Source organism: Columba livia, chromosome 4 (genome assembly GCF_036013475.1).
Source record: "Columba livia isolate bColLiv1 breed racing homer chromosome 4, bColLiv1.pat.W.v2, whole genome shotgun sequence".
NCBI lineage: Eukaryota > Metazoa > Chordata > Aves > Columbiformes > Columbidae > Columba > Columba livia.
This window is the reverse complement of record NC_088605.1, coordinates 31,578,356-31,592,820: the sequence shown is the minus strand read 5'-3', so window position 1 is coordinate 31,592,820 and position 14,465 is coordinate 31,578,356. Positions and strand designations below refer to the sequence as shown.

At 36.6% G+C, this 14,465-nt stretch overlaps 1 protein-coding gene across 10 annotated transcripts in view; it reads right to left on the bottom strand.

The window, feature by feature from the left end:
- The window catches only part of MICU3 (mitochondrial calcium uptake family member 3), a 54,337-nt gene that overhangs the window by 38,296 nt on the left and 1,576 nt on the right, over nt 1-14,465 (bottom strand). For all 10 annotated transcript variants that reach the window (XM_065061015.1, XM_065061016.1, XM_065061014.1 and 7 more), the window contains exon 2: nt 3,349-3,502. In XM_065061015.1, the coding sequence (XP_064917087.1) occupies nt 3,349-3,502 (154 nt within the window). The remainder of the gene's footprint in view (nt 1-3,348; nt 3,503-14,465) is intronic.

Sequence of the window (14,465 nt, the reverse complement as noted above, 5' to 3'; positions counted from 1 at the left end):
TGATGATGAGTAAGACTGAACAGATGTTTTCTTCCTAGTGCCTTACATGGCACACTCCAGGAGCAGAAAAAGATACTGGCATTTGACAACAGTTGTTCACATCCATCCAAAAATTCAAAACTTGAGGTTCATCGTCACCCTCTCAAGACTAACATTTGCTTGGATTCTTTATTAAGATAAAGCACTGCGAATATCAAAATTCACAAAGGTACAAATGTATTGTGTGGTCAAATCTGTAACTTTTTGTTTGGTATACGATAGAGCAAAACACCTTGTGGTATTAGAAATCCCTTCCTCATGATGAACTCAATGCTCCACTGAATAATTGTCATGATACGGAAACTACTCACTATGGTCTTTCATAAGCTCACAGTAAGAAACTCACCGAAATTTTAGTTTTACATCTGGGTAAAGGTTAGCACTAGGACTGCCTGCAAATCCCACTCCAGCTATGGTGGAGTTCAAGCAACATCATAACATGAGCTAAGAGATTTTCATGTACTTTTAAGTTTAATTTTTTTAATATCAGTTAAAGTCTTGTCTCAAAATACTAAATAAAACCCAACAAAACAGTCTCCTTTGCCATACAAATTGATATAAGTTTATGCCTACCATAAAAAAAACAGGGGAATAAACATATCTAAGTTTCCAATCAGATCATTTCCCAGTCTCATATATTATATATAGCTTTTCTTTCTAGACAAACAAGATTTATGTGTATATAAATACTTCTTAAAGCTCAGTATTAGGTTAAAGTTACTATACTTAGAATATATATATATATTTCCTCGTCTCTTAATTGGCTTTCTAAATATATAAACATATCTTCAGATGATAAAAAAATGTATCAAGCATGACTGTTAAAAATATTTTAGTTTTCCAAATAAAAGCCTGCACCATAAAGGCAGCAGGAAGTTAATTACAGGATTTTATATTTTTTATAATAACTGCCTGGATTCAAAAGTTACATTTTACAAAAGAAAATATACTCTTACCATATTACTTAGTGGTTTATCAAAAAAGGAAGTGAACACCCTCTTGACTTTTGTAGGGTTTACAAGATTTCCAAAGTAAATCAATTACAATAGACGCATTCACTCCATCACAAATCTCATTCAGGTCTAGCATTATTAGCTTTTCTATAAAGCAGACATAAAGAGCTACTATTACTGCTCTTCAAAGGGCATTTTTGGTTTGCTTTTTGACAAAACTCAAGACCTTTCTAGTCTTCATCCATAAAAAACCCAGATATATATTCTTTTTTTTCCTGCAAAATGCAGATAGTCTAGTACGTCAGCGTGAATGGACTCAATCATTTACAACTCGTAACTTCTTTGCAAAATTATGCAAAAATACAAATATGATGTTTAGCATGTACTGATTTGTTCGGAAAAATACATTCCTTAAACTTACTATCTTCAACAGAGTAAGACAGAAAATTAAGACTTGCCTAAACAAAGCTCTACTTTGACAAAGCTGCAGTACAAAGGTTAAAATTAACACAGACAGAGATCAGAAACTGGAAGTCATAATCTGCAGGTCATCTACTTCACCTATTACTTCCTACTTGTCAGCCTTCTGTCCAAATGTCCCAGACAATACAACTTCCATTCAAATGAAGTAATCAATTTCTACTTAGCTACAGCCTTTTACATTATCCCTTAAAATGATTATCTCAGTCATGTAATCTCTGATACTAGTCTATAAAACTAAAGGACATGCAGGTTTAGTTTTGCTTTCAGTCTCAGAGATTAACTGGATGCACAGAAGGATTTTGATACAAACAAGGTTTGCCACACTGAACTCAGAAGGGTGCCTGACTGTTCAGATCCAGATCTCATCTCTTTTGGCATGAGATTAACAGAATGTCCTTGTGAGATTAACGCTTTTTGGTTTCTTTTTAAAATCTCAATAGTTGCTGTAAGAGAGGAGGAAGCATAAACTTCACTAGCATGGAAAAAATTTAACGGCACACCATACATACAGTGTGGTCAAACCAAAGTACGGTAAAATGGAGTTAAAACAAAATGTTTAACTGATGTCCACTATATGGCACAAATGCTTCACGACCATACACGGTGAAACTCAATTCCACAGTAAGAAAAAAAGGAAAACTTGGAGATCTGGGCAGAGAAAGTAAATATAAAGTGCTGCTGTGTATTTGTATGCACTGCTGTGATAAGCAATCTGCTTCCTCTCTTTTAACTGCAGAGCAAAAGAAAAAGAGAATGAAGATTTTTTTCCCTGGTAAGTTTCAAAGTTTTTCAAGTTTTCACCATCTCAGCTCTATATTCTGTCTTCACTGTTACAATGAGATTATATCTCTATTCAAAAGTTACAGAAGTTTTGATCACTGATGTGCCATGGCTGAATTCTTTCTTCTTGTTTCATTACTGTTATGAGAACAAAGGGGAAAAGCCTAACATCTGCACAGAGATTTAAGCTCTCCTCTGAGTGTTTTAGCTGCTTTTGACTGTTCTCTATACTAGCTTTGTGATGTAGACTTGAGGAAGAAAGACCTGAAGTGGGTTAATACACATCACACCTGAGCAAAGATATTCGCTTTCCACAGAAGTTGTGTGCTGCTACCAATGCACTGTGAGCCTGAGGGCCAGGAAATCAAACTAGATCAGAAATGGATCACCTTACTAGGTAGTCACTCTCTGATGCTTAAAGCAAAAATTTTACAATAAGTGAACTAAGTTGATAGTTTATTTTTCATTACTTTAATTAACACACAGTGCTAACTCTGGCAACTGTTAAGTGCAGAAAGTGGATCCCCTGGGGAACCAAAACTCCTACACAAAAGCATGTTATTTAGAAAACCACGATAGGGTTATAAAATCTCTGTAGGGCAAAAAAAAACCCAGCATGATAGCAAATGACAATTTAAGGTTGCAAAAATTGCAGAACAGTGATATCCTAAATTATTTAGAGAACTCATATCTTGCCTGCCTATCTCCACAGCAACTATACAGAAGAGGAGGCAAGAGTTTCACAGCAACATCGGCCTGCTCAGAAAGAAACCGTAACTATAACTGTGTCAGCGCAAATGGGACGGATGAACTTCTTGTCTTTCATGCCTGCTGAGCTGTCTGTGACCTCTAAGAAAAGAAAAGAATATTCAACTGATGACTAGCATGTTTACATGCTACAGGTTTACAATCTAACAATAAGGATACTGATTGTATGCACTTGGATATCACTAAAAATAAAATTCTAGAAGATGCATGCGGTACCTTTTCACCACAAGCAGAAACAGAAGTAGTAATCAAAAGCAAACGGAAAAATAACATACACCACTGGTATTTTGCCTAGCAACTTTATCAATATAAAACTCCTGCTTACATTTGGGTTCATCATTTGTGACAGCCTGAATGAAGTCATATGGAGTCATATAGAGCTGTCCTTCAAATTCTAAACTGGCAAACCTACGAAACCGTTGCTCCCGAGGAGTTGCATAAAGATGTAAATCTTCAGGGTCTGATCTGTTTTCTGCAACCTTCAAAGACAGAAGGAAACAATTTTAATGTACGAAAAGAGTTTTGGTTTACATTTGCCACCGCCATTCACCATAAAGAAACTGTAAATGCAAAGATGACAGTTTGTCAAGTCAAATGCATCCAAATATTTTTGTATGGTAAGAGCTGACACTGCAATCAGAATTTCACTGCTATCATTTTCAGTCTTCTACAATTTTAGCAATAAATCTTAATGCATTGAAATTGTTGACACTGCCCAAGCTTCCATGCTTATGGAAAACAAACAAAGGCCCCACACAAACAACCACCACCAAAACTCAAAACCAAACAAAACAGGGACAAAAAGATAACTTAGGGTCTCGAATCACAGAAAAAGGGGTGGCAACTTTAACTCAAGGAAGTCCATGTAACTTCAGCAGTCAGATTTGAATGACTCTGCTAAAATTATTTCAGTTGTCTGACATTTCCAGAAGAGAATGGAATAACGCCATGTTTATATTGCTTCTTAATGCAGAATGCAGCTGTTGACAATAATATGCAATACACCTCCATAATATACTCCAGTGTAAATCTTCTGCAGATACTGCTATTTCAAGTATCCAATCCAATTAAAACTCCCATACTTAGGTGAACAGAAGAGAGTAATTATTCCTCCAGAGTTACAGAAGTACTATATAGTTCACGCCTCATGTCCATGAGGTTCACACCTCATGTCCATTATACATGTCCAGAGTTTCTGGTACGTTTGCCATCCAGCTGATTTATATGTAAACTTAGCAGCACAAAACTATAACTGATCTAAATTATTACATCTTTGTGTTACACTGTCAGACTTTTTAAGAGAAAATATGCTACCACTATCCAAAAACTTTTTTTAGCCTATAAAGAGGAAAGCTCCTCTGTTGAATCAGTATCTTATAGAAAATGTAAGTCTATTGAACCTTTTTTCAGAGATTAAGAAACCAAACCCTAACTGTTCCACAAAAGGAAGAGCAAAGATATAGCTAACTTCTCTCAGTATGTTAAAATAGGACTGCAACATCTTATAAATGAAATATCCCAAGTTGCTATTGTCCTCAATATTGTTGTCTCCTAGAGTATCCCTAAAATTCTTCAGGTGTCAAACTAAGAAAAGGCAACAAGTAGCACATGGTCTAACTAATGTCTATGTTTTCTTTTTACAACTAAGAGAAGAGCCAAAAACTTTTTTTTTTCTTTTTTTCTTTTTTTTTTTTTTTTTCTCAGAGAGGCATCTAAACACCAAGAGAAGTTGGGAAATATCTGCAGTTGATGTACACCGAGATATAACAGTCCTCAGCAGCAAACAGAAATCAGTTTTCCAAAACCTTTCTAAGAGTAGGTTTCAGATTTCAGCAATTAGAAGCAAAAGCACTTTTATATCGGTCAGTAAAATATCTGGGCTCACTTTCCTCCTGCTTTTGAAACAGTGTGCTTAAAAAATAAAACATTAGTAAGGCAGTGAAACAAAATTTCATGGCCTCAGTTATGTTTGTAAAATCGACACATCAAAAACGAATACATCTAAAAGAGGTCAAACAGTTTTTATTTGGAAAAGCAAAAGAAAACAAAAAGTCACATGTATAATCACAATGTTAACATGACTGAATTATCTTCTGATATACTCACATGCTAGCCAAAATATTTCTGTCTTATCTCACTGTTAGAATATTATGGTCTTAGGATTCTTCAGCAGTTCAGTGGCATTCAAGCTGTGCCTTCATGTGGGTTTTATATGACTCAATTGTTTTGGTAGAGCTTGTAGCAACATAATTGATTATCCTTGTTTAAGAATTTATTTTATTTTTGATACATATGTTATTTTAGCACTACTACAAGCATGCTTGTGAATACATGCAGGTTGTAATAAAGCAGTATTTCTGCAAAGTCAATTTTAAGAAAAGAAACTGCTTCAAGCCCATATTACACATACAGTGTATATAATTGATTGTGATCAGTCATAATCAATCATACGTAATCAGGAGAAGCTGTAGATAATGTATCACCCAAGAAATATCATCTTAGGTGTGATTACTGTTAGTTTTTGGAGAGCACCTTGAGATTCATTGCTCTCTCGAGAAATTGACACTGTCTCAGGTACTACTGCTTAATACTTTGCTTGAGACACTAAGAAAAGCACTTGCTACATTCTCAGACAAATATTTCAGCATTATCTTAAGACTCCTATGCTACTATAAGTATAAAATAGCATGCTGCAAACACGGAATTGTCAAGATGTGCTTAAACTTAACTCATGTCAGTACTCAGGTCTGCAAAACCTTAATTCCTACCTCAGTTTAGCCAACCTAGAATTTGCCTCTGACTGCTACATATTTCACACTCTGGCTCCAAGTCATTGTAATGTGATACGAATACAGCCTGCCACCAAAAAGAGCAGTACCTCCCTAAAGGCTCGATACCTTGCATGCCCTTGCTCTGGCACTTTATCTTCATTTTTCCAAGCATCAAACTGGATAAGAGGGCTGGTCTGACTAAGAACTTTTGTGTTTGTGGTGTTATTTTATAGCCAGATAAATGCCTGGATCTACCCCACAGGAACGGTTACTTGTTTCAAAACCTAGGCCACAGGTACTTGCAGCTCAAGGAAAATAAAATAGCAGCTGTTACAGCAACAAGCTCCATCTACTTCAAGGTAAATGGATGAGAAAACTGCAGGATTAAGTGTAATTTTATTCTAAGGAATAAAAAATACCACTTTATTTTGAACTTTGTGTTCAAAACTTTGTGTTCTTTGTGAAAGAATCAAAACAAGTTGTTTCTGCTATTGATCCAACATTAATTCAAACAAATGTATATATGGCTTAATGTGTATTAGATCACTGGTCCATACACTAAATCACCAAATAAAAGCAAGGTTTGTTTGCAGAAGACTCCAGGCACACACCTTAGCAAACTGATAAATAAAACCGACTTTAGCAATAATATTATTTTTGTTCAGAGCTTTCCTTCTTCTATTACTTCTTATCAATTTATGTAACATACAGCAACTTTAAGTCTCTTGCATGAAAGCTGTATTTTTAGGTACTAATTAATATTCTAATTAAAAGCCAAACCATTCCAAAGTATGACCTCAATTCACACCTTTTCAGGCATTAAAGAAATTTGTCTCAACACACAAATATGAAACGTCTCCTGTTTTGCCCAAATTTAGCACATCACAATACAGTGAGACAAGTATGAGAATCTTAGTGACACCAATTGCTCTCAATTAATTTATTTCAAATTTATGCCCAGGTTAGGCAATCTTATTTTAGCAGCAATAGTGTGATATCCAATGGACAAATGAACAAGACACAGAAAGTAGGTGTTGAATACCTCAGGCAAGGTACTGTTGGTGAAAAGAGTGAACAGGATTCAATAAGACTCCAATTTCTATTTGAAGTTTGAAGAGCTTATCCTGACTAAATCTCTCTGTAATTATCAACAATCTTCAAAAACTTTCCTGAAAGTACATCTCTTTGACAATCAAAAGAGGGGAGATTTTTTTATGCTTCTGTTTACTAATCCTCTTGGCAATCCTGCCTACTAATTACTATGATCTGGTATCATGTTATGGTTCTTTGCCTTTTAAAAACTGGACACAGCCATTTCCTTCAAGTAGAATGTCACGAATCTCCCAATAGTGGTATTGTCTTAATTTTAGGCATAGCAGGTTAGCTCTGGTTTACCTGCACATGTATACCGTCCTACTTTGCTATTAGAACTTTCAGGGGGAAAAAAAAGGCCCACAGCTGAAATCACAAATCTAGCTGGTAGCAAGAATTTCCATTCTCCCAACTTCATAACTTGGGAATAAAAAGAGGCAAGACTGAAGCTCATCAGCATGCACAAACAATATATAATCTTTTCCCTATTCTCAAAAAAATCTAAGCATAAATAGTCGTAATCAAATAACTCATGGTTATCATTCTTCTGTCCTTCCCCTGTCAAACTCTAGTACCTTGTTGCACTCATATGCAAACCACCACCAGGCAAAGGAAACAGAGGGGAACGTTTCCCACATGAAGTCCATTTTAACATCGGCTTATCGAAACAAGGTAAGTAAAAATCAAATTGAAGACCAAATACTAATTTGGCAGGGTATTTCTCTGAATGCAGGGTATCGCATTTCCATTACATGTGCCTCCATTGTAAATCTACACGACAAACATATTACAAACAGCCTAAAATACATACTTCAAGGAGTTAATATAATTCCTTAAAAACTATTTTCTAGAAGTACTGCATTTACAGAGGGCTGTGTAAAGCTATAACAACACCACCATGTGTCTCACAGAGTAGCAGTCTTTCAGACAAAGGTCTTTGTTATGGAAACTCAACATTTTTTAAGTCAATCAACCTTGAAAGCTTTCCTTGCAGAACCTCTTGTAGAGTGATACCCCTCTGTACCTTCTCCCTCTACTCACAGCAAAAACTTGAGTGAAGAAAATCTAGGCTTTCTATCGAGCACAATTAGTGTTCAAAACTGATTCCCATTTTAGGGTCATCTTTCATGCATTGTGTCTGCCATTGGAGACAAGTCAAAATGCTTTGAAAGTCTGGTGCTCCCACCAAAGGTTTCCTCGTATTACTCAAACTTCTTTGAAGCGTGGGCTGATCTCCACTGCTGGTCCCATGTTTGTCTTACTGGTTCTCTTATTGCAGAGATAGAGGCTGTCTGAATTTGGTATAACATGAATTGACTTTTATGGCCTTCCAGTGAAACCCATGCAATAACTTTACATTTCCATAAGTCGGTCTAACACAGGACATGAGGAGACATTAAAATAACCAAAATTTTGCAGTAGTTACGACCCCAAACTATCTGAATATATCAAATTGTAATGATATGGCTCAGGTTCAGTGGAAGTAAGGTGCAGAAGATAAAATATGACATCATTAACCTTTCTATTAAAAAAAACACAAAAGAAATGTTATTTGCCAAGTGTTAGTCTTGTATTACACTAAATTAGTAGTCCAGAAGTTACATTCTGTGGTAAAAGATTTCGTTTTCCCATAGAGACAAACTTAAATGCTAGATGCAGGATTTTTCACTTGAAAATTAGAAAAACTGATGCCTACAAGCTCATAAAACTCTGCAGAAGTAATCTACAAGAATCCATTATCAAAACCCAGAACAATAATTGAACTCCCATATTCTGAGAATATCTACAAATAATGCAAAATACTTCACAAAACAAACAGGTAAAAATATACATGCTGTCTGTGCATGCATATGAGGGAAAAAGCTCCAACAATATCAATAAGAAACCACAACTGTGCTGTGTTCCAAGTCAAATCAGTGTTCTCTTGCTTCTTCCAACTAAGATAAAGGTGAGACTATTTTAGCTAAAGAAGCCAACATTTACTACTAAAAGTACCTTTTGCTTGCAGTCAAAAATATGTTCTGTTACAGCAGTTTAATCTTTAACCAATTTATTTCAAGTGAGTGAGTTTCTTTGAATTTTCGCTTGCAAAGTAATCTGTCTTCCATCAATGAGAATCTGTGCAAATTATTAAAATAAAAAGGTTTTCAAAGCAATGCTGTTCCTTACTTCCTTCGTTTATATTTGACTTCAGGCTTATTTAATACGCTCCCATGTAGATAAAAGTAGCACAGTTTTGTTTTCATGCTGGGTGGCCAAAAGGTTAAACGTCAAGTTCCCAGTGTGGGAAAATCCCAAAGTAGACAAAGCTGTTTTGATGCTCACTGAAGTTATATTTCTAGCAGACTGCTTAGATGTAGCACAGCCAACAATTCTGTTAGTTGATCTCGCTTCACTGAGATAAGGACATTATTATATTAAAATATTTACAAGCATAGGAAGCTGGAATGTGTTTAAAATGCTGTAAAAAGGGCCCTGTTTAAATACAATTCTGTTACAGGAAATCCTTGGGGTAACAATGTTTATCTGTAAGCACAGCTCTTCCAGAAATCCTCCAAAATAAGTATTACACTAAAATATTATCCAGTCTTTTTTACATTAGTTTCACATGGAAGTTACTTAACCTCTAGCAGTTCTTTAAGAAGCTTCAGTCGGTGTGTATATCCTGCTATACACGTCCATATGCTTTACTACATGCAAGACTAAAACATACTATTAGACGGATTTGTCTGTCCCAAAAATGTATCATCTTTTTTTTTTTTTTTTTTTCAATATCTTAAGGAACACAGAATTAATGCTGGGATGTAAACCTTCATTTTCCTTCAGCATGGCTCTCACTACAGCTGGCTGGAAACAGTATCCTCAGGATGATGACAGTGAGGAGTTTCAGATGTCATCAGCCAAAGAGCAAACCATCTTCCTACATCTGGCAATTGATCTATGACATTAAACACACAATGCTTAAGAAAAAAGATTGCCTAGAAGTGGTTCTTGTAAAAATGATCCTTTACACATCTCTTGGAACAGCATCCTCTTTAAGCAAGCAGGAGAGTCTCCTCCCTAGGGGAGTTTGCCTTACTTTTTGGAGTTAATGTCTTATTGTTCATTGCAGAGAGATGGAAATACATTATGTAATCCACTTAGAAATGTGCTGCTACAAATAAACTTGACCTTTTAAGTATTTTCACAGAGAGAGAGTTTGACAGAACTACTGAGGTACTACGAAAAAAAGCTCTGGAAACATGCAAAGTATGCAGCTTCCTTCTCCTGGAAATGAGCGCGCCTTCAAGAAATGTGATAAAGTACATACTCTGTGACCATCTCTCCCTGACTCTCTTTTAATTCCTAAATCACTTCTGAAGGGAGTGATTCTCAAGGAACATTTTGTAAAAATAAATAGAGACATGGAGTTCACTATGTCTACACAAGGACAACATGATTATAGAAAAGATCTCTTTGGAGTGCAAAGAGGCATCACTGGTATTTCCCACACCATTTTAACAAGCTTTACAAATGAAACTGGAATTTGGGAAGGAAGGAACATGGAAGCAAGGAACTAGAAGACAATATTAATTCCTCTGGGGAATTCTGACACTAGATTATGTTTTTCTAAAATCGTTATACTTCTCTGAAAAAGACATGACACACAGCTGTTCTGACAAGGTAGATACTTGATAGCAGTGTGTTGGATCAGGGCTGTTCTGGGGTCAATAGCATACTCCGTTGTCAGCAGAGAGAATCTGTATCAAATTAACAATTCTGTCATAGTTTCTTGCTCCGCACAAGCATCTCCTAGACTTTAAAGGAGCTGTCTGTTAGTAAAGCTCTCTCAGTCTTCATCCAACACCTTCAGACACAAAACCAGCAGTAGAATTTTACTTTCGTTCTGAAACATTATGTGGCAGTAACTCTGGAATTAAAACTGTTACTTTATTGTACTGTCCAATATTTTGTTCCAGGTAATCACATATAAACCCTCAGTCCGCAGGACTGGAATTATTCTAAGAAAGCATCTAGGAAAAGGGAATCCTTTCCCCTGGGGAGCTTAGCTTCATGCTGCATCTGTAACAAATATTATCTACTAGAACACCTTCAAGCATATGCTTGGTCAAGCAAGTATTTTTGTACTGACCACGTGACATTTGTCTGTTCAAAAAGTTTGCCGCATGGCTGACTCCATGCTGGTGACACAAACCATGGCTTAGTTTACTTTAGGCAGACAGCAACTTCTTAGTCACCTGTACATGAATTCACAAACCCATTGCTCAGCAGATTTAATACTGTAAGAGTTTCATAGAACAGGGAGAAAGACCTGCAGACCATTCTGATGCACTTTTTCTCTAGGAGACTCAAACATAGTTTTTTTTTCAGTTACCCTCAACTGATGTATCTCATTTCTGAATTGGCCAATGGGAAAGTGTCCCACCAACATCTGTCTAATCACCAGAGTTAGTCCTGGAATCTAAAAGCCCTTTTAAAATGTATTGGTTCAATAAATGCGAGAGCGTCAGTAAACACCAGATGTCAACAGTAGGACAAAGACACTAAATATCAAGGTATATATGCTAAACTTATATCCTTAAATATTCCATCACTACTGCCAAACATTATTTGAAATCAGTGATAGGATCTGAAGAAAAGTAATCTGTAGGGATAACAACTGGGACCAGCACAACTGTCAAGATACTTTCACGGGCCATATAAACATTATCTGGAAGCAGGTAACCTGCAAGAAGATGTTATTCGGAAATCAAGACGTAAACTAGGTTAGCCCCAACACACACCTTTTTAGTAATTGGGGGACTCAGAAACCTATTCTGCTGTCTGCTGGAGCTGCCTAAAGGAAATAAGGCAGCCATTCCATTTATTACACTTTTACAAAAATTCATGTCAAGAAATAAGAAAGATGCAGGAATTCAAAACTAAGTATGTGTACTGGTTTTGGCTGGGATAGTTATTTTTCTTCACAGCAGCTGGTATGGTGCTAAGTTTTGGATTTGTGACCAAACAGATGTTGATAACACGGGGATGTTTCAGCCATTGCTGAGCTCGCACGGTGTCAAGGCTTGTTCGGCTCCTCACATTGTCCCACCAGCGAGTAGGCTGGAGGTGCACAAGAAGTTGTGAGGGGACACACTTGGGACAGCTGACCCCAACTGACCAAAGGGATATTCCATAGTATATGATATAATGCTCAGCAATAAAAGATTTGAGGAAGAAGGGATGGGGTGTAGGGGGAGATGGGGCATTCAGACTTACGGTATTTGTCTTCTCAAGTAACCTTTATGCATGATGGAGCCCAGCTGTCCTGGAGATGTCTGAACACCTACCTGCCCATGGGAAGTAGTGAATGAATCTCTTGTTTTGCTTTGCTTGCTCACGTGGCTTTTGCTTTACCTATTAAACTGCCTTTATCTCAACCCACGAGGTTTTTCACTTTTACCCTTCCAATTCTCTCCTCCATCCCACCAGGGGGGATGAGCAAAAGCAGCTGCGTGGGGCTGTGTGGTAACTGCTGGCCAGGATCAAACTCAACACTATGGATGAGACAGCCACAGATGTCTTGAATACTCTTGAACTCTTTGGCTATCTGTACTTCAAACCGTAATACTGTTTTCTGTTATAAACTTACTATATGTTAACCATTAAAAATTAAATTATCCATTGCCAATTAATGTTTCAGAATAGATTTTTTTAATGCAACCAAAAACAATGGGAGGAGAAAGAGTTTGTTTTGCCAACACTACTTTTTTTTTTTTTTTTTTTTTTTAAGAATCTCCAGCAATTCCACATTTTAAAGGAAAGCATTTCAGGTTTTGCAATGGGTAGTCACTTTAGTGTCCAGACTGGGCTTTTCTAGTGGTTGTTCTGTTAAGGAGTAAATATGAGCCTATGCAAACCCTCATCCAAAAATACTAATTTTGTTAGCTAAGTCCCGCCAAATATAAACCTGCTATATAGTCATTCCAGGTCAGAGCCCCAGGGGTGACACAAGAGACATTCAGTGTAATTGCTTCTACAAACTGCGGTAGATCTCTATAGCAAGGCATTGCGAACATAGACACCACCTGCTGCTTGCTTCCAGTGATCCAACTAAAAATCACCTGCGAAAAGCATCCTGCTGGAGGGAAGTCTGGGTAGAAGGATGCAAATGGAAATATTAGGATGAAGTAGAAAAGTTGGGGTTGGATGGCAGAGGGGTAAAAAAAAAAAAAAAGAGGTTGTTGGATTATTTGCCTTGGTAGAATGAAAAGCAGACTGAGACTGGAAATGAAATGGGGAGCTTGGGAAATAGGAAAGAGGTGGGAGGAGGAGAGACCTAGAAAGCCATAGAAAATTGTGTCAGACTTTGTGCATCAGGAATAAAGGAGAAATGTCTTTGACAACTCCTTGACCTTCCAAAAGCAGCTGGAGAGGATCCCAAGATACTTGAGCATCATCATTCTTCATTGGTGAGTACATCATATAACCATAAAAACCTTGTAGCAAAATGTGCATCGCATTTCCATCAAACTCATCTATACAGAAACTGCAGGTTATCATTCTCCAGTCATTACTCTAAACACACTGTGCAGCAAATCCAAGAGCTTCAGCCTTGACCCTAGTAATACCAACGTATGACTTTTCATGACAGAATTTTCTACTTTAAACATTATTACGGGTTTTAAACTGTTAAACACTCTTACGGTTGTTAACCTCAGCACTTAAAATTAAGAATTAAAAAAGTTATTGTCACATGGACAACATTAATTCAGCCTTCTAATAAAGGACAATACAATACCAATGCAGAATACCAAGAATACTATTCAATGCAATCTGAACACAGTATTTGCATCCTTTTTTTCCCCTGGAGCATACTTCTGGAGGTGTTTTAGAAACCTGTAATGAAAGAGTTGATGCTGATCACAGGTCTAGTGGGCAATCATAAATGGAGTACAGATGCAGCTGAAGCTCATGGTCATAACACTGCTGATTCAAGTATCCAGTATCAAACAACGGTGTTTCCCCATTGCCATACAAGCCCTTCTGCAGCATAACAGTCAATAATAAAAAAGCACAAGAACCCACTACCTTAGGTCCAAAATTCCACAGCTATTTAATCCTCATTTTTGGGAGGGTTCAATTGAAAGGATATTTTTCCAGGAATGCTGAGTGCTCAGATCTGCAATTCGAAATCAATGAAACGACTCATGCAAAAATAAAAGATTGCAACATGAAGCTAGTATTCTGAGATGTCAGTCTGTGCATTTAGTCTGATGACAAAATCTGAGTAGACATATTTCTAATTAATCTTTAATTTTTTGCTATGCATATGGAAAGCCTAATTAATTACAGCCCTTTTCCACACAGGGCCATTAAGCCAAGAAAACTATTTCTTTCTTTCCTTTTTTTCCCTTGTTTGTCTTCAAAAAATAGTCTGTGTATACATAGAAGGTACATTTTATAGATTTTATTATTTTACATTGATTCAAATAAAACCTTAATTTTGACTTCGCAACCTCAACACTTTTACAGCGACATGCGTGAAAATTCCAATTATACATCACACTAAATTTATTGACTTTCCAAGGGTGCAGTA